This window comes from Chelon labrosus (assembly GCF_963514085.1).
Source record: "Chelon labrosus genome assembly, chromosome: 6".
In the NCBI taxonomy this organism is placed as follows: Eukaryota; Metazoa; Chordata; class Actinopteri; order Mugiliformes; family Mugilidae; genus Chelon; species Chelon labrosus.
The window spans coordinates 14,604,185-14,628,682 of NC_140342.1; the positions used below are offsets into that span (position 1 = coordinate 14,604,185).

Consider the following 24,498-nt stretch of genomic DNA (forward strand, 5'->3'; position numbering starts at 1 on the left):
AGTGAAGTTGGAGGCCAGGTCAACACCTTGTGAGTTGTTCCAGTTCCAGTCCAACAGTTTTTGTGTGTGTGTCTGTGTCAGGCTGCATCCTGCTGGGGATGCCTGTTACCATCAAGGAGTGTCATTGCTATGGGGTTGGGGGTGCCTGGTCTGGTCTAGGTGGGTGGTACATGTCTAAGTAACATCCACATGAATGCAAGGTCCAAATGTTTCCCAGCACAACACTGAATTATTACAAGATTGTCAGTGGATTTAACGTTGTGGCTGAAAGGTGTAAGACTGATACAACCACAGAGTCTGAAAGGTGAAACCAGTGCTGATGGTCACTAGGTGTTGGCCCTATATCAAGATGGATGAATAACGATGTCAACTATAGGCGTTAGGGTGGTTAGGGTCCATCAACGTCAGGAATTGTTAAACCTGGATGTAGATGGTAAATCACTAAATCAGGTGAGTAAAGCCAGCTTTTTAAGTATACACAGAAATACCAAATAAATTCAGTTAACATTAAGCTTTTATTTAGCAACAATAGAAATTCTGTTTTAATATCCAAATGAGTGATAACAGAAAAACATACATGTAGCAGCTATCTGTAAGAAAATGAATATTCAGTGCTCGATTGAGGAGGAGGTAAGGCTTGCATAGTTACAACGGTGTACATGCATGTATTGTGATGGTTAGATGTCAATTAGATCAGTGCACTAAGAATATCACCACGGATACCAGATAATGCTAATCTATGGCTAGACACACACACAAACAATTCTTTAAGTGCAGAACCAGCGTCCCTGCTTCAGTATGGTGAGTGCTACGTTTCCAGTGTCAAATAGACTTATGCAATGTTGTTAATCATCTCTATACACAGCTATACAGTACATAGTTAAATGATATTGTTCAAACCTAAGCCTTACGGTCAGTCCTGGCCATCGCTACGGTCGGACGTAATATTTTACAGTTGAAAGCAGGAGCCTTCGCAACCAAGCAGTTAGGCAAATCTCTAACACATTCAGTTAAACTAAATATCTGCACCACTCACTGTACTAGGAAGTGAAAACAAAGGCCAAAAGGATCTATTTCAATACTCCGCACTGCATAATGCATGCACAAGTGTCAATAGTCGTATGTTAATGTTCTCCATTCCTAGCTATCTGGAGAGCTGTGCCTTCTCTGCACTGAAGCTGATTAGTAAAATGTTTTTCTAGGATTTATAGACGAACTACAAACCGTAAAGCTGAGGCTCCTGTTTAAACACTCCATCTATCTAACATGAAATATTTCTTAAATACATTCTATTGTTTTTCCCTGTACATGACAAATACCTTACTTGGAGGCAAAGCACCACAATAACTAAGGAATACGAATTGTGCTTATTTGTTTCACTGACTTTTACTGTTTTTTGACATTTTAAGCATTTATTTATTTATTTATTTATTTATTTTCCAACACACTATCCGCTGTTCTAAACTGACTCGATTACATCGTCGCTTATGCTGGGAGCACACTCCCCCGGTACAGCATATGAAGTCCAAAGGTGGTGAAATCCATGTGTGTGGTACCTGTGTGTGTTTTCACTTGTTAGTAAATGTCAGGCAGCTGAGGGTAATTCCTGTCCCAGTAGCCTTTCAAGTAGAGCCAGTCCTGAGCTTTGTTGTGTGGGTTGGGCCCTTGTTGAAACCACCTGCACAGTTTCAACAGTGAGAAGATAGCTTTAATATGAGCACCGCACTTAACAGGAAAAGATGAAAGAGTCACAGAAACACACACACACGCATAATTTTAGTTCATGGCAAGACTCCATTATGTGCAACAGGATCCTATATATAATTTATAAAACACTAGAGTCTTTATTTGTGACGGTGTCTGAAATTATTTCCTCCAATTACAACCAACCAACAAAACACACGCAGTTGTGCATTTTGTCCTGAGGAGGGTGGTGTGGTGCAGCACTTCACACCAGAGCAAACAATAAAGAAAAGCTTCGGAGCAAACCTTGGGCCAAGGGCAGTGTTCCTTTTGAGTTATAATAAATAGAAATGGATAGTTGACAACAGAAGAGAACAGGATCAGTAAAAACACTCCCACAGTCACCACCATAGATCTAACTTCTCAGTGACTAACCTCGTTTTCCATTCCTCCGTTGATTTGTTGCGATTTTTCCGGGCCATCCTCTGTTTCTCCTCCAGTCTCTTCTTCTCTGCGCTCGCCAGATCTATGACATAGATATAGAAAACTCAATATAGCTGCTGTAGCATAATAAGGACCGGAGACAAGGCCATACACTGTACCTATGTCTCCATTCTCCATGGCGCGGATGTCCGGTCTGAGGCGACTGTCTGTGGAAGGAAGGACTCCCTCCATGCTCTTCTCCAGCTCGTTGAGCTGCAGGGCGAATGTGGAGAAGGCGTAGAACTGCAATAAAGAAAATGACATTAACACAAGACTTTCAGAATTTATATCGTGTCCTCCCCTTTGCGTCTCCTCTCCTCGCACCTTGGCTGAGTTGTCTGGTCGAGGTGTTATCCTCCAGATGAGCTCACTGCCCGGGATGACCTGGACCGTCTCTGCGTCAGGCGGCGGCATCTCTTCTGGCTCCTCGTCCACACTGCTCTGAGACCACAGACACAGACACACATTCAGTACTGTGCAGACATTTTAAAACATTTTAACAGAAGATGGAGACTAGCTAAGGCATATGTTAAGTGCTTCACTTAGAAATGCCAAACATTTTGAGATGTGTACTCTGTACGCTGTCAAACAAAATTACAGACCACTTTCGGGATTAAAAACAAAGCCGTGATTTAACGACCACAGGTGCATTTTGTTTCATTAACTGAAACAGGAGAAACATCTGTGACATTACAATCTCTCGCAGGCAAACAGATGTTTCGCTGATGTGCAGATGTGCTGCTGAAGCGTAAAGAAGCCGCAAGGAAGCAGACGGGAAATATACAGCAGTGGTTAGCGAGGGGAAAAAAAAAAAGGTGCAGCAAGGCAGATTTCCATTTGATACTGGAAGGCGTCCAGCAGCTCGAAACCCTGATACAGTCCAGGAAGGTCTCGACAGAAGTGGTCTTTATGCATTACTTGGAGCCAAAAAGCATGTGATGGGAATGAAATATTTGATGTGAACAGATGGTAGCTGGAGTGCTACAAGGATAAGTGTCTGCCAGTGCCATAGAGAGAGAGAGAGTTGCGACACTCTTTGATGTCGCCGCTATGGCTGTCACGTGGTTCATGTAAACCCAATTAGTTCCTAAACATACGCTGGCTGTCATGTTCTTCTATGGGACAGACAGCGGCGATTGCATTATTGAACGGTAAATATAAAATAAAACACACACCCAAGTACTTTTTCAGCTGTTATTACATTATTGCATTTTTGTTAATGTCAGTTTTGCATTTGGAGAGGCAGGGTGACAACGAAAAACTTACTTAGATAAGTTTTAGGCTACATGGAGGGAAAAGCTTAGTGTTCTTAGCTCTCTCTATGGCACTGGTGTCTGCACGCAACAGAGATACATTATAAGAGGCCTTTGCATAATTGAGGTTGGATTTCTACAAACAGAACTGGGATCAGAATTTGTGGTTTCCTCATGGGGGTGTCTGATTGGGCAAGAATCAGTTTGCACCACTGAAACCCATCCAAAGCTGTAAGGAACTGCCTTCAGTGAAGGAGCAAGTCTGACGAATGGTATGGCTCCCATGCAGCCCTAATCTCAATTTTACGGGCTTATTGAAGAGACAGAATATACCACAAACAGCTAAAACCACAGGGGAAGTGTGGCAAGTTCCGCAGCGTGCTTGATACAACACACAACTACCTGTCAAGAACCAAACATCAACCACTGGATTTGGTTATATTTTACAAGTATCCTCTGACTCTAAGTGTGGAGACACAAGGCAGTGAAATGTGTTACCTGTTTGTTGCCCTTTTTATCGTCTGAATTCTTTTTGTCACTCTTTTTGTGGGCATCAAATGCAGCAGGGTCTATTGTGTACAGGCATTCAGTCCATTTGCCGTACATCGCACATAGCTTCTTTTTGCTGCAAACACACAAAGAACAGATGTTAATAGATCACAGCTTTATGTGCCTTTGATACAAGGCCTTTGATTTTACTTATTTCATCACATTCCCAGTGCGTCAGAGGTTTACACACACTTAGATTAGGATTTGGTAGCATTGCTTTTAAATTGTTTAACTTGGCTCAAACATTTTGTGTTGGCGTTCCACAAGCTCCTTAGCCTCCGAGCTAGACCAACGATCCATCTACACATTTTTTGTGGCGGATAGTTGATCTGGAACCCCTTCATTGGGAAGTGATTATTCTCCAGCATAGATCTACCAGGCCAATCAAGGCTTGTGTGATGTGGTGATGGACTAAAGAGTGATGTACACACACACATCATCTGAGTGCCGTGGAGCTGAATTTGTTCACAACGGCTGCCGCCGGAGAAGCTAGCTTTTCAGAGTCCGTCTGTTGAAAAGGATAACTTTAAATGATTAAGGAATTTGTCAATAATGCATCAATCACTTAATGCCAAATACTTTGTTGCTCTGATTAGTTGAGGGACTCTCCAATTGAGTGCAGAGGGATTTTATTCCTCTGTAACCGTTGATGAAACACGCAGCATAATGAAGTCCCAGTGGAGTGTTAACAGACTCACTTTCTGATGATAATACCAGGCTACAACCTTCTTACAACAAGTTGCAGGAACTTTAGCCCGTTGCTTCTGACAGAACTGGTGCAACTGTGTCAGGTTTTTAGGCCTCTTTGCTTGCACAAGCTTTTTTTCAGTTCCACAAAATTTGTAGTGGCTTGATGGCAGGACTTTATTGTCCTGAAGCCATTTTGAGTCCTGTTATTGAACAAGCTTTAACTTCCTGGCTGATGTCTTGAGATGATATAAACATAATCTTCATGATGCCATCTATTTTCTAAAACGTTCCAATCCCTCCTGACATGATGCTGCAACCCCCGTGCTTCACACCTGACTTTTTTGTTGTGGCAGTCTTGGAGCAGTGGGATCTTCTGATAGGCTGCTTCCTACCTGAGCAGCCTCAGGTCATGTGACTCACGCTGCTGTTGTTGTAGGATAGATTTGCTTAGAATTGTTTGTACAGATGAACCTAGTTCCTTCAGGCATTTGGAAAACCGCTCCCAATGATGAATCACACTTTCACAGGGACACCTCAAATTGACTTAAATGATGTCAATTAGCCTATCAAAACCTTCTAAAGCCATGACATCATTTTATGGAAGCTGAATGAAGGCACAGTCAACCGAGAGTATGTAAACCACTGACCCACTGAAATTGTGATATAGTGTAATATAAGTATAAAATTATAAATGATAAAAATATAAATTTAGACAATACTAATAAAATCATATGTAACTAATGGAAATACCTTTTATCTAGGATGTAGCCCTCGACTTTATGGAGCTCTTTTCCAAAGAGGCCACAGGGCTTGAACGTCATGCTGCATCTCTCTCCGGTTCTGGAACAGAACGACAGCCTCTTTACACATTCTCTTTCACTGTTCTCCCTCTGTAAGACGAGGCTTTCAAACATTAATTATCCAGCTCAAACTCTTCTGTTCTAATGGCAACTGTCCCAGTTCTGCTTCCATGATCAATAAGCTGGATTTGAAAGTAGATCAACATTTCTCTGCAGAGCGTAGAAGAAAAAAGGAACATTCGTGCACCAAAGTCTCTGTGCATGCGAACACACTCGACAGGCACATTAGCGGCGCACAGAAAATACTGCAAGGAAAAGAGCATTTCTTTTACTTGTGATTGATCACTTCCACGTTGCCGTACTGCTCGATCCAAAGCTGACCGACAATGATGTTGTGGACACAACAGGTGGGGTTTGTCCAGGTGTAGGCTTCATTATATCTGCATAGACAATGAAAGCCATCAGTAAAGATATCACGTGCCAAAACAAAAGAAATCAGCGCAGACTAATAAAACACTGTGACAACTGAGAACTCACTTCGGTAACTCCAGTGTGATGATTCCTTTAGGCTCAGCTTCTATACTCTTTCCCCAAAACTTGAGTTTGGGATAGATGGAACCGTGAAAGACAAAATCCTCCTTTAGGCCCTCAGCGTGAAAGGCACTAACTGGAGGGTGATGGCTCACTTGCTCTGACACCCACCTGAAGCCCAAATCGTCTCTGATGGAGAACAGGGACATATCTGATAGAGCTCCACATGTAAATGCAAACTGACTTGTGTATAGCTGTTTACGGTCACTGTCTTACCTGATTAGCTCATACGTCTCCCCCAGTAGAGGGTTGAAAGGCTTCCCAGTCCTCTCCCACTGTGATGCTACAGCTGACACAGCAAACGCTGCAACACACTACAAAAGCATTGTTCTGTGTAACCACATTACAGCCTGCTTATTCAATATATGATAATGACAGGGTTCCTGGTTTATTTGAAAAGACACTGATAGCACAAATTCAAATAATGGAAGTGGACTTAATGAATTAATTGAAATTTAATTGGCTTGATTCAAATAAACAATGACATATGGCTCTGGAGATCAGCTATTAGAATTTTATTTTTGTTGTTATTCAGGAAAGAAAATAAGGGCTGGGTTTATACCTTCATCCTCTCTACAGAGTCTGTTGTGGCGTTCGCCTGGTGGATGAGGTAGGTGTGCTCCATGTATTCTGTTAGCCGCTGAAGGAAACTCAGAGGCTCATTAAATATCACAGGCATGGCAATCTTTGATAACTCCTGAAAAAGAAAAGAAGTGGAGATGATAAAAGACACTGGAAGTTCACAGACATGGGCAGTGAATTATTTATGTCTCCTGTGAGTTAAAGTTATTAGAGCAAGCCCCAATTCAACACAGCTGGCATCTTGGTAGAGCTCATATATAGTGTATTCATCTGTTTATTGACATGTATATAATCTGGATCTGTAATCACTCACAACATAATTCAGTATGTTGTATCTATGCTAACATTCAAACTGTATTATGTAAGTCTCAAGTGATATTTTGCTTGAGAGATGTGATGTAAAACAGTAGATCTTTTTTTAATTCGACACCTACATCAGTATGCTCTTCGAATCGCACCTTGCTTACAACTTACTTAAGCAAAAGACACAAACAAACAGAAATCATATCAGTATCTGCAGCAGAGAAGAAGCTGCTGTTTTTTCTGGGGTCGCCGAAGGACGGAGCTCCATGTCCAGAGAGAGTTAATCACTCTGGTGTGATGGAGGTTATAAATAGTGCTACTGAACCACAGAATAACTTAAAAAAAAGTGTCAGATGCCATAATTAATCACAGATTTAAAGCAGCATACAGCGAGCATGACGAGTGACCCAAATCAAAAACACCCACTTTGTTGTTTAACCAGCACTTGCATGCTCATGGTGGATCCTTTAGCAGGGATCTCAACCTTCAGTGAGGTGTGCACCTCCTTTCTGCTGTTATATGCCTTCTAAACTATCACTGCTGTGAGGTCAAGGCAGCTTTAAAAATGTACAAAGTAAAGTAGCACAGAGAGGCCAAATGAGACATTCGATTATCATTTTTTTACTATTCCAACTGTACTTTTGATTGTCTAACATGCCTTTAAAGTAACAGTAGTACAGGCTAACTTTATTTTTTAATCAGAGTTTAGTCTTCATTACACAGTTAAATAATAATAATACAAAAAGGTTCTCACCATGCCAATGCATTTTTTCAGTATACTCCAGACGCTCACGTCATTCCTGGAGAACATGGGAGACGGTAGAGATGTTCTGTGTGAGGGCAGTGTAAAAAGAGGAAAAAACATTTAACTGTGATTAGGATTAATGCTGATGACATGCATCTTTGTCCAAATAACTATTAACAGAAAATCATTACACTGTTTTTTTCTCTTGGCAGTTGTGCAAAGTAGAGCAGGCAAACAGTGACAGTTCATCACACGTGATCTCGTCTCCATCTAATGTGGCATTAAGCACAAATATCTTTTATCACTGGATAAATTACACATCGCGACCATTATGTTATCTCCTGCATGTGTGAACCTCATGTATTTAAAAGCTTCAGGGTAGACAACGTAGCTTGACCCACCATTTGGGGAAAAAAGGTTATCCGACACCTGTAAGCTAATGAGCTTTCAGCTGCTCTGTTCAAGCCTCATGCAATACCCATGAATGGATCTACACCTCTGTGTCTGTTTTCAATACTGGCTGGCTTTTAAAAGTTAGTTTTTCACATTAGAGATTTGGCTTAAAAAAAACACCTTTTGTGTCATAAATATAGCACACCATTTAGATAAATACGTGAACTTGGATTAACACGGCCACTTTCATACAACCATTAAATTCAGGCAGCGTTTTGCTGCTTGCATAAATTCAGCTACTGTTTTGAGTGAGTTTAGTTCCCAGTCTTGTTGACTACTGTAATATGGGCTGTTTTACAGGTACGCTAGCTGGAGGCAGATGGTGTCCTTGTTTAAAAATGAGTGCTGAAGCAACTGCACAAATAAAGGCCATTACTTCAGCTAAATAAACAGTGAGAAAGGGAGAGGGGGGGGTTGCTCCATCTGTAGGATGGAGGAAAGCAGTGATGCATGGCGGACTATACTCTCCTGGCCTAGTTTTTGATCCACTGGCAAGATGTATTTAACCATGGAGGAGTTCTCATATAAGACTTAAAAACTGACACATAATTAGAGCGGACTCTATTTTGGTAAAATAATCCACATCTACTGCTATACAGGTCTGGAGATTTGTAGGACCAGCTAGTATTATTTTTACAGGTAAAACAGTTTTAGGCAAAACTGCATTGTTCAGTGGAGGCAACGGAAACATAAGGCCACCTGGAAATGAGGTAGAAAGTCTAATACACATCAATGTTTGCATATTTTCATGTACAAATTTCTTACAGCTGACACTGTCCAGGGTTCAGCTGACAATTAATCCTACATGTATGAAAATAATACCTGTACTATACTGTGCTCTTGCAGATAATTCAAGATCACAGGCCCATCCACAGACAACCAGTGACAGATGCATCTCTAAATGACAGAAGTAATTTCAAATAAACAGACACCTCATTAATCTTTAATCCACAACACACACACAAGCCTACGCATATGCACGCACAGCCAGTCGGCCAGCCAGGCCTTTTCTCCTGCTCTGCTCTGAGCCAGCACATGCTGAATTATTCATGGTTCACTTGTTGGATTAAAGAAGAAGAGGCCAAGCCAGAATTCAAGGATACAAATAAAAGAGATTCACAAATCTTCGCAAAAACAACAACAACAACAAAAAAAAATGGCAACAACACAGAGTGCTGAATTGATTGCTCACTTGGAGAGTTGTAGCCGTCAGGAAAAACAAAGCAGGTCTATTCTCTGTGGATTTTGATGCTTGAGCAAAAACACCTGACTACAAAAACAGACTGGAGTGGAAAGGTGGTATCCCATTACACCAACTCTACCTATCCTCTCGCTGACTGAAGTGTGCATACCGACCAACAAATTTAAGTCGTTCAGCAATGTCAAGTTATGTTCCACCTGGTCCATCTATCTTTCTAAAACAAACACTTGAGTATAACAAACACTGAACAGGCCCTCAGCAGAGCACAGAGCATGGATGCATTTGTATTTCTAACGGTCTCTTTCCAATCATTTAAACCAGTAAACAAGCATGACATCATAACTGGAGCATGTCCCACCTGTGCTCCTTGACTCCATTGTACTGGGCCGGTCGGTTGCCATGGTTACCCTCCCCTGACATTCCGGTAGGCCCCCTGTGTGCGCTGGGATGGCGGAGGCTGTTGAGAAGGGGGGCGTCTCTCCCCTCGTCCTCTTCGCAGGAGTAACTAGCCACAGACAGGAAGCCGCTCACAGAGAGCTCCGACTCAGACTCTGTGGGATGATGACAGGGGGCAGATGCCAGGTCATGCCAAATACCCACACAGACACACACACAAACGTTCAGGTAGCTGGCTCAGAAAAGCCCCGGCTCTGCAGCCTCAACGGCACACAATCTGCAAATAAGCACTTGCTCTTGGCTTCTTCTCCAACCTCCCCCTCCCTGCCGACGGCCAAACCCCACCTGAGGATAGTGTTCCAATGAGAGGCCACACAGAGGCTTCATTTCCTCTAACATTGTTTGCTCTGTGCTATCGGGATGCTACTCCTCCCCTAGACAGCACAGTCGGTGACATTACAGGTACTGTCACAAACACAAAAGAGAGAAGAATAGTGAGCTTTTCATACACTGGCAGGATTGCATATGCTACTCTGAGATGAGTGCTTAATGTATCTTGTACATTAAAATATAGCTGCAAGGATGTTCCAGGTAGTATAATAAAGACCCGTGTTTTCTCTCTATCTACACTGAAATAACCATAAATAACATGTAAAACAAATATATGTTTTTAGAGACTTTTGTTGTTGTATTGGAAATCAAAAGGTGAAACATTTAGCATTAATTATTCACACTCTTTGGCGTGACATTCCAAATTATCCTTTAAAAAAAAAGTGACTGGACATAATTAAAAAAGGCACACATCCCATAAAAATATCATGAACAGTCTGGGGATCTAAGGGATAACACTGTGGCAAACAGAGTTCAGGGTAAGGACAGGAAACCACTGCTTAAGTTTTGGGTATTCACAGGAGCACAGTGTCTTCAGTAATTATGAAAAAGTAGATGTGTGTAACCACAAGGACTCTTGACAGAGCTGGCTGCCTGGTCGTGTGGAGAAATGACAGTTGGAGGATAGTTGGTTTCAGCATCACTCAAGCAAGAAAGAATTTCTGGTAGAGTGACTGGACAGAAGCCAGTTTTGAGAATTTATTTATGATGAAAAAGATTCTCCACTCTGTTGAGACTAAAGCTTTGGGCAGAACTCCAAATACAAGTAACTGCTCATCCCTATATTGAGGCACGGTGGTGGCAGCTTCATGCTACGAAGGTGCTTTTCAGTGGCAGGTAGGCATGTCAGAATTTAAAGACAGAAGGATTAATGCAGCTTAACACAGAAAACCTGTTCCAGAGTGCACATGGCCCCAGACTGAAGCGACAGTTCACTTATCATGATAATGACCTGAAGCAAAAGACAACAATGGAGTAGCTTCAGGACAACTCTCTGACTGGCCTGTAGTAACCCCGCCAGAATCAAGACTGTGGAGAAATCTGAAGGCGGCAGTTTAGACATTTCACATCCAAACCGACATATGCATGATGAAATCTCAAAGCGGCAGTTGCTCCTAAATGGTCAAAGTACTCAACAAAGTGAGAGTTTTCAGTTTTGAACTGTTAATATATTTGAAGTATAAAAAATAGCATGTTTATCCATTAGAAATATAATGTACAACACAATAAAGAGCACAAGAGAAGGGTCGGAATATCTTTCTGAATCCAGTAATCCCACTTTAGTCTCACAGGCACTGGTGAACTATTTATAAACTTGTTGACCATTTCAGGGTCCGCCCAGAATTGCTGACCTGACACAGCATCGTAGAAGTCATCTTCATTGCGGGTAGTGAGGGTAGACGACCTCCTGCTCTTACTCAGTGACTGCTTGAGTTCGTAGTGTTCAGTTGCCAAAGTCTGCAGCGCTTCTGTCAGAGCTTTGTTTTTCTCCACCTCCTGCTCTAACTTCAGGCTCCACACCTACAAACACAGGACCACCAGGGGAGATAAAACACAGACACACAGCACAGACAAGGTGAAGCGAATGAAGAGAATGTGTTTACAGGCGCTGATTTAATACTGTACAGCATTCACGTGTACAGCATAGATTATATTGTTTGAAAGTATGTGATTGATGTTTGATTGATATGAAATTAACGATCTGCTTGTTCAGCTGCCACACCGCGTGCGTGTCTCTGTCACATTGATGGCAGGTCATTGTTCTGAGCCTACCCACAGATCTGGTTTCTTCCAGGCGGAACCAAACACCCCAGACTCAACGAGCTTTGTAGCCCAGGATTAAGTGTCGCTTCAGAGCAACCTGAGCCAGGCCACTGTGGGACAGACCAGATCAGTGTTTCCTATTGTCTAACCTTGTTGATGGGCATCCCTTACTAAATAAACACAAGACAGAAAAATCTAAAAATAAATAAATAAATAAAGGAAAATACACATGTGCCACCGAAATTATAAAAATACTATTAGACGATGGCTATAAATAAATCCAATTTAACAATTTTTCCTGCTCAAATTACAAATTAAGTACACTAGAAACAGGTTAAAAAAAGATACACAAAGCAAGGAAATTGCAGTGATCAGAAAAGGAGCACATTGTTCACAGTTTGAAAAGCTTCCAGAGTCACCTTGGAGAAGGCAGTTAAGAGTCTTGCGAGAAACCAGAGCTTGTAAATCACACTGTAAATCTGAGACCGCGAAGCAAGGTCAGGTCTTCGATTAAAGATGAAAGTTCAGGCTCTTCTACTGCCTGTAGAATTATCAGCTGTGCACAAAGCCACGCAGAATAGAAACCCCTGTCGAGGTGTCTGCCTGTGAGCTCAAGGTGAGTTATAATTCATGGCTGTGACTGAATGTATGAATGGTTCGCCAATTTCCATTTTCATTATATAACCGTCAAGGAGACGATGTACATTTTCGTAGGCAGTATTGCCATCTACGTTATAAATAGAGCGTAGTGTCACAACTCAAATTTTATTCCACAAAATGGAATCCACTCCAGATTGATTTGTGGTAGAAGTCAAACACACATAATGTATTAGGCAGTGAACATACAGATAAATTGACTTATTGGTCAATTAATTCTTTCTGATTAGTCTTACCACATCAATGCTGCTGATCCCACTATTCGTAATGAATGACTGAGTACAGTTGGTCCTATGGGTTGAAGGGAGGGTCCTCTGTGGATCATCCCACAAATACTTGATCACTTTGGGATCTAGTGAATTTGGAGGCCAGGTCAACACCTTGTGCTGTTTTTCGTGTTTTTTGAGTTGTTGCTAAACTGTTTTTGTGTGTGTGCCTATGTCAGGCTGCATCCTGCTGGGGATGGCTGCTGCCATCATGGAGTGTCATTGCTATGGGGTGGGGGTGCCCGGTCTGGTCTAGGTGGGTGGTACATGTTTAAGTAACACTCACACAAATGCCAGGTTCAAAACTTTCCCAGGAGAAGATAGTGAATGTTATTTACTTCTCCTGTCGTTGGTCATAATGTTGTGGCCGATCGGTGAACACTCACTTGCCAGTTAATTAAGTAACCTAGTGAAAACAAATCCCTTCTAAAATAACATATTCCCCCTGAGAATCTGCCCTGCTACGATAAGGAAAGCATTATCCTTACATTCGGTGTTTTTGAAAAGATTAATCTGAACGTTCATGTTTTCAACAGAACAGAATTGTTTGCAGAGGAACTCAAACATATTACCCACAATGTCAGTGCAGTTAGCTGTGATGTAATGACAGCTGTGATGCAATGACAGCTGTGACGTAACAACACTATCTATAATAGGAACCTTTTCATACGCACAGCACAAATTGTCCTTGCCAACCTCAAACCCTTTTGTGCTGTAAGTTAAATAAACTCCTCCAACAGAAGCCTATATTAATGTTCCATGTCCCAGGCCCGTGGTTTGAGAGACCATACAGGAACAGAACACTTAGTTGTGTAACTCTTCCAGCCAGCTCTTTCATTCTCACTGCATCCTCTCGCCTGAGCACAAACAGGGCTATTTTAAGCATTGCTGAGACTCTATGCTGAGGCTGTTGCTGGAGCCTGCTTCTCCGTGGCCAACACCCCACCAAAGAGTAAAGCTTTTATTCTATTCTAAAATTTGCTCTCTCTGCTGACGGGAAAAGCAAATCTCAGAGACAAAATTATTACAGCTCCGCACAGTGCTCCAAAATATCAACCGTATATCAAACTGTACTTGAATGCACAGTGGCTGGGTGCCAGGCAACTAGAGTGAATCACCCATGCAGCAAGAGATGTAGTAGCCAATTACAGAGAAATATCACCAGGTACCTCGCTCTATATATCTTGACTGAAATATCAGAATCCAAAAATATAACGTTGGATATACACACTTTACTGGGCCTTTCTGTGTGGAGTTTGCATGTTCTCCCTGTGTCTGCGTGGGTTCTCTCCAGGTACTCCGGCTTCCTCCCACTGTCCAAAGACATGCTCATTAGGTTAATGGGTGATTCTAAATTGGCCGTAGGTGTGCATGTGAGTGTGAATGGTTGTTTGTCTCTCTGTATTGGCCCTGCGACAGACTGGCGACATGTCCAGGGTGTACCCCCGCCTCTCACCCGATGACAGCTGGGATAAGCTCCAGCAGACCCCCACGACCCTTAACAGGAATAAGCGGGTACAGAAGATGAATGAATGAATGAATATACACACTTGCTCCTCTACACAGATCTTTTATGACTGAAAAAAAGGAGAACCAACAGAAACATACACTACACTGCCAAAAGTATTCACTCACCCATCCAAATAATTGAATTCAGGTTTTCCAATCACTTCCACGGCCACGGGTGTATAAAATCGAGCACCTGCAGACTGCTTCTACAAACATTTCTGAAAGAATGGGTCACTCTCAGGAGCTCAGTGAATTCCAGCGTGGTACTGTGATAGGATGCCACCTGTGCAACAAGTCCAGTCGTGAAATTTCCTAGCTACTAAATATTCCACAGTCAACTGTCAGTGATATTATAACAAAGTGGAAGACCATGTAAAATGACAGAGTGGGGTCAGCAGATGCTGAGACACAGAGTCGTGGCCTTCAGATTAGCTCAAGAACAGTGTGTAGAGAGCCTCATGGAACGGGTTTCCATGGCAGCTGCATCCAAGCCAGACATCGCCAAGTGCAATGCAAAGTGTCGGATGTTGTGGTGTAAAACATGCCGCCACTGGACTCTAGAGCAGTGGAGATGCGTTCTCTGGAGTGACGAATCACGTTCTCCATCTGGCAATCTGATGGATGAACCCGGGTTTGGCGGTTGCCAGGAGAACGGTACTTGTCTGGAGGGGGGATTATGGTGTGGGGTTGTTTTTCAGGAGCTGGGCTTGGCCCCATAGATCCAGTGAAAGGAACTCTGAATGCTTCAGCATACCAAGAGATTTTGGACAATTCCATGCTCCCAACTTTGTGGGAACAGTTTGGGGATGGTCCCTTCCTGTTCCAACATGAATGCACACCAATGCACATACCAAGGTCCATAAAGACATGGATGAGCAAGTTTAGTGTGGAAGAACTTGACTGGCCTGCACAGAGTTGTGCATATAAGGAGTTTTTTGTTTCCCGCTAGAGATGGTTGCTAGCAGATAACCAAGTCCTCTTATCTAGTCTATTCTGACAGTTATGGCATGTGCATGGGAGCCATAACACAATGCCAGGCGTACTGTTTTTCTGTAGGTTCCCACAGTGCTATACTCATCTCATCTAAAAGTGAATACAAAGGATATATGAGATTATATAGATTATAAGTAAATTTCCATTACACTCTCCTGGGTGAAAGATGACAGTCAATAGGTCAGTTACTTATGTGATAATGGTTGAAGTAAAGGTCGAATAGTATTTGCGTTCTTTCCAACCCCCTTGGTTTTAAATCTACTTTCTTACAAACTATAGAGGAAAAATTAGGAATATCTGCTGTAAAAAAGAAGATGCTTTGTTGTCATTTTCCCACCTTCAGAACAATATAAACTGACATATCTGCTCATCTGCCTGTCATCTCTAAGTGGTTTCAAACTGTAAGTCTCTGCTGCCTGACAAACGCCAAGAAAAGATTATATATCTGTGTCGTGTGTGAGATCTGTCACAACACCCAAGCAAGAAGGTTCCTGCCCTCTATGTAGCTCAATCTATGTAATGGTAAATGGCTAGCGACGATGTGGCATCATTTTGCTAGGAAATAAAGTTATTAGTGTAAATCTGTCCACTTTAAATGCCACGTAGTCATTTAAACAGTCATTCTGTGCCCTGCATGCCCTGTATAAATAAATGTGTCACTCTCGCTAGCATACTTTAGTTCTGCAGCAGCTGCGGAAATGGGTCACAACGCATCCACACAATTGAAGGGCAATACAGTAATTGCTGAAAAACCATTTGAGCCGTGAACTGAGCTTGTGTTATTGCTCTGCGAGGCCGTCGGAGCAATTACAAGAGCATGTGACTCCCATACGTTATGTACAGTGGAAAACAAATGTTTAAGTGTCCCCAACAGAGACATCTGCGGCGGTATAATAGAAATATGGGATTACAGTTAATCCTGTTTAATACAGACAATCTCAGCACTGTAGGAAATATAATCCAGTTAGTACATGTAGTAGCAGCAGTTTAGCATGAAACCAGAGAACGTAACACGCTTGTTAAAACATTTTGTTCGTATTATACCGTACCTGTTTTTGTTTTTTATTAATTCAGTGTCCTTTGTTATGACATTTTAATGATTCTTGAGAGATGAGGCTGCAATGAATCTACTCAGCCTCCCTGTCCCGACCAATATTGGGTTACTCCTTGCGACACAACAGTCACTGCTGCCAGTTTGTATCAGTGCACTGTATAGATTATAGATTTGTGCTTTGCTTTGCAGAGTTTTATTTGATCTGATGCTACATTAATTATATAATTTTATTATATAAATCTACACATACACAGACAGAAGTCCTTATTTGGGTCACCATACGAAGACAATATTAATTCCTGTGTTATCAAAGGTTTTCAGTTGGCTGTGGCTCAGGAGATAGAGCAGGTTGTCCACGAACCTGAGGGTTAGCGATTAGATGGGTAGATGTGTCACTTCAGAAAAAAAAAAAAAAGCCCTTTGAGTACCAATAGGTAGAAAAGCAATGTATAAATATAAGACTATCAATCGGAAAGTCAAAGCAGTATAATACAATATAATCATTACATGCAATGTAGTATGTTGACAGAATGCCAATTTAAAATGAATTCATAATGAGCCACTAACTGCTATGTTCATATGGTTAAATCAACAAAATGCTTATATTAAAAAGCATATCTTTAAATCGGACAATGAGCAATTTTGCTCTTACATAGCCAGAGCTCATTACTTTAAGAGAGGATCACATTATAACGATGCTATGTCCACTGTAGCATTCAGTACCACTTCAAACATCACTTTCACACTCTAAATTCAGATCATTAAACACACAGAGATGACCAGCGCATACTGATGAAAAGCCCTCACCTCAGACCAATACTTAAATCAACAACCGACTAAAAACATCGGAATGAATCAATGCCAAACTTCAAACGCCTTACGCTAGGTCATGAGGGATCAGCCCACAGCAAGCACAGCCAGTTGCTCAGCTGACGATAGAGAGAAGAAAAGAAAAAAGCTGAGGTTATTATACGAGAACAACTGTTTGGTCTCGTACCTGTGCTGATGCTAGATGAAAGTCCCGTCACCGTCTCCTCTTCCTCCTGCGCGCGGATGCTCTGGCATGTGGAAGTGTGCCTGCGAGCGTGTATTTTCACAGTGTGAGGGTGAATACATGCATCTCCAGCTGAGCCAGTGAATATGCAAGCGCTTGAGTTCTCTAGCTCAATGCACAGCCTTTCCCCAGAGCAGGAGAGTGGGGATCCAAGTCCAGGCGTGAGTGTGCGTGCGTGTGTGTGTCTACGCTGATCTGCGAGATGAGTGCAGACCTAAGCATAAAAGAGGATCTTGCCCGCGTCCTTTCTACAGACATGCCAGTGATTACCACACTGTTCCAGTGCTTCCCCAAGGGCATGATACAGCCACTAAGACAGGTGGACAGGGACACGTATGCGTGCACAAACACAAACTTCAAACCTGATTGGTACAAAGGAGCTACGGTAAAGGGGAGGGGCTCGAGGGTTTGTGATCATTCAGTGTAATGTATTCAACCAATAGGAGAAGAGCACGTAGGTGACGGTACGGGAATCAATGAAATGAAGATTCATACATGTTCAGTGAGCTGCAGCCAATTTAAAAAGCCATTTTGTATTTACATCAAGTGCAGGACTGCAGAAGCTTCTACTTGGTCAGACTTCAATTAAAATCACTTCAACGCTCTGAAAAACAGGGGCTGTGACAGTTTCGCATCTTTTGTTTACCATTTACATAACCCACTGAGATCACCAACGACCTGGATAGCAGCTGTACAAACTCCGAAAGCATTCAAATGCCATGTATACACACAGCATGATATACAAGGACCCACAATGCAACAAAAAAGCAGCTGTGGAGTTGTGAAGAAAAACAACCATGTGCATCCTTGACCACATTCTGATTATTATACCCTTAAATTCATCAGTGGATACACCTATATAAGATTTACTATGAATCCGGCCGGTGGCTTCGAACCCAGAACCTTTTTTTGTTAATTACTACACAACTGTTCATCACCGTGTGGTGTGATGGCAGACAATACAGTACGGTCTTAGTTTGCCGCACCATAACTCGGAAAGACAAAAGAGAGAGGCTCCCTTACCTCCTCTTGTTTTGACAGCGCCTCAAGGCACAGATGGAGGGCAGCACAAGTTTCACTAAAAACTTCACTGGTCTCTTTGGCTTTCAGTAGAAGAGGTGCAGCAAGTGCTTTTAAAAAGAAAAAGAATTAGTATTCAAACATTAGGTTCAAACTGAATGACTCATTATTTGTGACCAGTTTCATTATTGACATTTTCATGATGGATTACTGTAATTACTCTACAAATATACTGTATAAAATGTCAAAATAAAGAGAAATTTTCCCCATTTCATATTTATATATTTTTTCCTATAATTTGTTTTGATGTGTGAGAAAAAAAAAGAAATGTTTGTGATTCTTCTATGATAATGGACCTAAATAATTGATCTAATAACAAAAGTGTAGAAAATGTGCCGATTACCTGAACAACTAATGATTTCAGAACTACTGAAAAAATAATCCAAGTAATATATGTTTGAACATTAACTGGACATGTTTGAAACACTTACCAAAGTTTTCCTCATTCTTCAACATGGTTACAAATATCGACACTTCACTGTCCAGTTTCTGCTGGCAGGTTCTGACTGCCTGCAAGAGTGCAGGACAAGAGAGGCACGTAAACAGAGAAACCCCCTTAAAGATCTACAAAACACACCGTCTTCCCTACATGATGTTTCTCTCTCTTTAATCTTACCTGAACAGCTTGTGTCAGGCTCTCCACTTCCACACCACTGTCATCTATTATTTCGTCAACAATCTGTTCTTGTGTGCAGTGGCGAGTGCTGTACGATGCATGTTCCTCCAAAGCATCCAACCATTTCTAAGTGGACAAACATCGTGTAACATGTACATATTAGTCCATTCATGCAGATAACACTAAGCAAAACAGCCCAGCGGTGGGGTATAGCAACGACATAGAAGATTAATCTCATCTCACTTTTCTTGTTGCCACTGAATCTGACTTAGAGGGCACCTTAAAGTAATGTACAGAGTCATCAAAGCACCTGAGCATGAAGAAGCAATGATCCCATGGTTTGATCTGGAATGACAGCCATGAAATTGTCATCAAACATCATCAAGTTATAAGTTACTGAGGGTGACTCCAATTCAAGCGACTATTGAGTGAACATCCCAGTATAGTCGCTTAACTACTTACCATACAGTAAGCTTGTGAAAGAGATTTACAACCTTGTTTTCTAACCCCAGTCAGAGCATCAGCTCTAGAAAAAGAAACAGATGAATGAGCAAACAGACGCAAGACACGCACCGTATAACATTAATAAGGGCCAGTCTACCACAGATTCAGTCACTATTTAAAGTTCCAGTGTATGACTGACGGACAGATGTGAGGGAATGATGTTAGTTTGTTAGTTTTTAGCTTTAGAAACCGTAGATAAAATGATCTCACTGTCTGGGGTACCAGGAGATGGTTCCATTCTCAAGTACCACCCAGTGGGATCGCCATCCGAGGAAGCGTGAACTCTGCCAGAGACACAAGAAGTCAGCAACAAATAACATTTATAGCAGATGTAAAACACAAAAATCTCTAATTAGATCAAAAAAATTCTTTCTTTTTTTTTAAATAATCTGAAGAATGAAATTCAGCGACATCATCAGCCATAGAAACAAATTATTATGCACCTTTAGACACGACTTAAGAGCTTAATCAGTAGAACATAGTACAGTATTTAAAAAGCCTATGGGCAATGAACAGCTTTGAAAATAATTTTACAACTACTCAAAAACACTGCTGCAGAAATGAAATATTAATCAGAATAATAGGAGCTAATGATAAGACCAAGAAGTGATGTGCCATTGTTGTTTTTAATAACCATGAAATTCTGTGAGGAATAACAAGACAAATATTGTACGTGGGTACCTTCCAAAGAGGGCCTTCAATCTTCTGCACCCCACGGCTCACATCCTTGGTGGGGGAAAAAATAATACCTCTAAAGACACGTTTACAGAAAGCTCAGAAACACTTAGCTTTCACTCAATGTTTTGTATAGTTTCGGAGGTAGATAATGTAGTTTTAAATCTATTAGTACATAGCCCTTTTCATTTCAACCATGATGGTGTAATACTTGACAACGAAGCTGTGCCAGGCTGTGAGACATCCGAGCAAGAGCAAGGATTGCTGACGTGACAGCAGACTTTTTCTCCACAGTCACCAGAACTCAAGGGATGGGATATGTGAAAATAGGATGTGCAGACAGATAGTTGTCTGCATATCCCATCCTATATTAAGAACAGGTGTGGGGTAGTTGAGTGCCTATTTCCTTAAAGAGAAAGTGCAAATATCAAGTCTGAGATCACGGCGCAAGACATGTATCTTCCTTTGGGAACCATGAATTAAATCCTTAAGTGGATAGCAATCTTGTGTGGCGATGCAAAAAGAGGATGTTCATTTTATGAAATGTGGTATTAATCAAATTAATTTAATAAGAATTTAAGTGCAACTGGGGCTTAAATGTTTTTTGTTTTGCCGAATGTAATTTGACAGTTTAAAAGGAATTACAAACTACTTATTTCATCTCACCTTTTCTCTATATGCTGCTAGAATCTGTTTCAGTTCATCAGTGCGACCCAGATCCAAAGCAGTCTGCTCTGCAACATCATCAGCCACAGAAACAAATTATTACTCACAAGCCATGATTTTTTTCAAAACACTGCTGAACAAATGAAACATTAATCAGAATAATAGGAGCCAATGACGAGAACAAGATAAGTAATGTACCATTGTTGTTCCTGATACTGGGGCTGGCTCCAGACTTGAGCAGCTTTATAACACACTTCTTCTGCCCCCTGTAGGCCGCACAGTGCAAAGGCGTGTTCCCCGTTGAATCTCTGCAGTGGATATCTAGAGCCTCTTTCCCACTGAGCTGAAGAATAGAAACCATTACCATTTACATATTGTTTACATCGATCCTGCAATGTAAATGTTTTCATATCTAAATATCTAGTCAATATTTATCTTAAGACAGGAACACACTAGTTGCACATCTTAATTGTGGCTGCCTAGGGCTCAAACATATCACCTCCTGACTGAGCATCAGAGCAGTCAGACCCTGTGCAAATACCAAACTTTACATAATTTAAATGTAATACTTTCACATCTTAACATTCTCAGAGACAACAGAGACCTGTGAAAGATGCTTGTTAGATATGCGAGTTAGTCTTTGAGCGAGAGAGATGCTCTCAGAGGGTGATATATTCTTTCAAGGTTCTTTGAAAGGTCAGGCGCAAACCAATTTTGAGAGAGCGGAGACATCCCCCTCTCTGGCTGCTTCCAGAAGCTTCTCCTCCCGCCGCCTTGTCTCTCTCCTCTCCGCAGCTGCACAAACCAAACAGTACTTGAGAACAAAGGCGGCTGATCTCCAGTAATGAGGAGCCATCAGTCATTAAAAGAAATGCTGCCACGATTTCATACCCTCCAGCATGGTAATGATTTCATCATCCTCTGTGACATCTTTAGGGATTTGAGCTGTTCCATTGATTATGCTGGCACAGGCGTCATACCGCAGCAGCAGCAGAACAATCTCCTTGATGGGCCGAAGTAGAGAAAAGAAAAAAAAAAAAAACGACCATCAATCACTTGTTATCACTCAAAGGATTCAGTGGGAGACAGGAACAGTTCTATTCCTGCAGATGACATTTTTTGTTATAGGTACTTCCAGGGATCTATCCCATTAGTTATCCTTACCTTTCTACCTGTACATGCTGCTTTGTGTAGAGGTGTGTCGCCCACATTATTCTGCAAATTCACATCAGCACCTGCCTGCAAATGCATTCCACATAGTAAATGTCACACACCGACCAGGCATAACATTATGACCACCTCACTAATATTGTGTAGGTCTCCCTTGTGCCTCCAAAACAGTTGTGACTCATCAGAGAATGGACATGGGCCTTCTGAGGGTGTCCTGTGGTGTCTGGCAACAGAATGTTGTTAGTGGGGACCTTTGTGTGCTACGGGTTGAGGGATCTAGTGAATTTGGAGGCCAGGTCAACACCTTGTGCTGTTTTTCATGTTTTTTAAGTTGTTCCTAAAGCGTTTTTGTGTGTGTACCTGTGTCAGGCTGCATCCTGCTGGGGATCAAGGAGTGTCACTGCTATGTGGTGGGGGTGCCTGGTTTGGTCTAGGTGGGTGGCACAAGTCTAAGTAACATCCACACGAATGACAGGTCCAAAAGTTTCCCAGCAGAACAGTGAATTGTCACAAGTTATTTACTTCTCCTGTCAGTGGTTTTAATGTTGTGGATGATCGGTCTCACCTTGAGTAACTCCTCCACAACATCCCTGTGTCCAAAGTTACAAGCCAGATGGAGGGGAGTCCACCCTGAACTGGTTTTAGACCTAGCTATAGGTAGCAAAAGGAAAATAATGAAGTCTCTCCTAGCAACCTAAAGTCATGCTAACAGGCTAATAGCATGTTTCACCTCACTTACACCTGCAGTTTATGTTCAAAGAGCTGTTTTGACAGATTCTCGACTGAAGGAGCCTCTGAATATGAGGATAACTTCCCTCTTTAGCATAAAAGAGAAGCTGTCCCTCCGGTGTGTCTTCCTCCATCACTGGACTTATCTAAGACGAAAGAAAGATAAAAAGAATAGGCATAGAAGTTAACTGCACGTCCAAGGTAATTAGCATAAATTAGCCAATTTGTGCTATTAAGACAATACACGACGGTGGAAAAAAACAGCTTTAGTCTGTGAACTTCAGTCTGTAAGTTAAATATTTAGTCAGTTTATTCAACCTATTTACTTATAGCACACCTGTGTTCAATTTGTAAACGAATTAAAAATGGGAAAAACAACAACGTTTACAAACTACAAAGGGGCGAAAGTAGCTTAGAGAAACTTAGCAAACAACGTAGGTTAGCACAAAATGGGATATTTAGACTTACAGGAAAAGATTTCCACCTCTTAATTCACTCAACTTTCACAGACGCTGGAGCGGTGCAGAGGCACAACACTTCCCGGCAGCCGAAATGAGATCCTGTCAACCAGCTGACAATCAGCCATCATGTGACCTGGCAGCTGCTGAACTGGTATTAGCAGGGCCGTAGCTACAGTAGCTAGGAGCCATGGGCACCTTGGAAAATGTTCAGCTCAGCTCCCAATTCAAGTTGCCAACAATGCAGCAAAGCATTAAAAAATAAAAGTGAATAATAATTGCACTATATTAGTCACTGTGGTTCCAGATGTCAACAATTAGGCTATGTCCCCGGTTCCCAAAAGTTCCCAGTAAGTGTACTTCCCTGGTTTCCTTTCCTTTGGAATAATAATTGGCGCTATACATTAGAACATACAGTAAGGCATGCCATGACTGGTTCTACATGACTTACTAGTGTTAATGAACCTCTGACCTGATTACATGCCAGATAATTCTTATTTTGCACCCTAGATCGAAGCATTTGCAGGAGCAGGTGATGCCTCCACTGGTTAGATTCATTCATTCATTCATCTTCTGTAACCGCTTGTCCTGTGAAGGGTCGCGGGGGTGGCTGGTGCCTATCCCAGCTGTCAACAGGTGCACCCTGGACAGGTCGCCAGTCTATCGTACAGTTATGTTAATTTAATAAGTGTCTGACAGAACAATGTTTGGGGAGAAAATGCACATTTTAAGCCTCTTCTTTCAGCTGTGCCCTACGACACCAAAGGTTGCTCGTGCCAGATATTTGGGACTCTGTTGTTCTAAGCAGAAAACTGTAGCTGCAAATATTTTTGAGGTACTGAAGGTCAGCTCTCTGCGTGTGGCTTTGAAGCCCCTGCTTACTTGAACCAATTAGGTCCCTTGAGGTAGACTATGTGCACATTTGTGAGGGAAGGCGATGGGAGTTCACGCTGTATTGAAGGCAGACAAAAAACAGAAAATAATGGAATAGAGTTGGGGATCGCATTCACAAGAGCTACATCAGGATTTGTCATCTTTTTAAATAAGATAGCACTTCGTTATGTGAATTTCCAAAGAAGTCGTCTATGCCTTAACAACATAATTAATAGTTTCTAGCTTCTATTAGTAGTTGTAACAGCTTCTCTTTGTCTTGAAATAATAGCCGCTTGATTTTATTGGTGAAC

The 24,498-nt window shown here is 41.7% G+C and overlaps 1 protein-coding gene across 1 annotated transcript; it reads right to left on the minus strand.

Moving 5' to 3' along the window:
- Positions 1-496: 496 nt before the first annotated feature.
- Positions 497-23,907, minus strand: LOC311489424 (oxysterol-binding protein-related protein 1-like). Its single transcript, XM_084546497.1, has 28 exons — positions 23,325-23,907; positions 22,867-23,002; positions 22,693-22,778; positions 22,122-22,196; positions 21,849-21,960; positions 21,667-21,752; positions 21,156-21,300; positions 20,958-21,025; positions 20,298-20,342; positions 19,827-19,900; positions 19,575-19,638; positions 19,356-19,457; positions 19,113-19,238; positions 18,928-19,006; positions 18,440-18,546; positions 11,472-11,640; positions 9,692-9,884; positions 7,689-7,734; positions 6,612-6,746; positions 6,266-6,363; positions 5,996-6,178; positions 5,791-5,898; positions 5,409-5,498; positions 3,918-4,044; positions 2,491-2,607; positions 2,286-2,409; positions 2,119-2,209; positions 497-1,678 (listed from the first exon to the last, which is right to left on the minus strand). Exons 2-28 carry the CDS (start codon positions 22,988-22,990, stop codon positions 1,576-1,578), a joined length of 2,877 nt encoding a protein of 958 aa, XP_084402623.1. The 5' UTR covers positions 22,991-23,002; positions 23,325-23,907; the 3' UTR covers positions 497-1,575.
- Between the last annotated feature and the right edge of the window lie 591 nt (positions 23,908-24,498).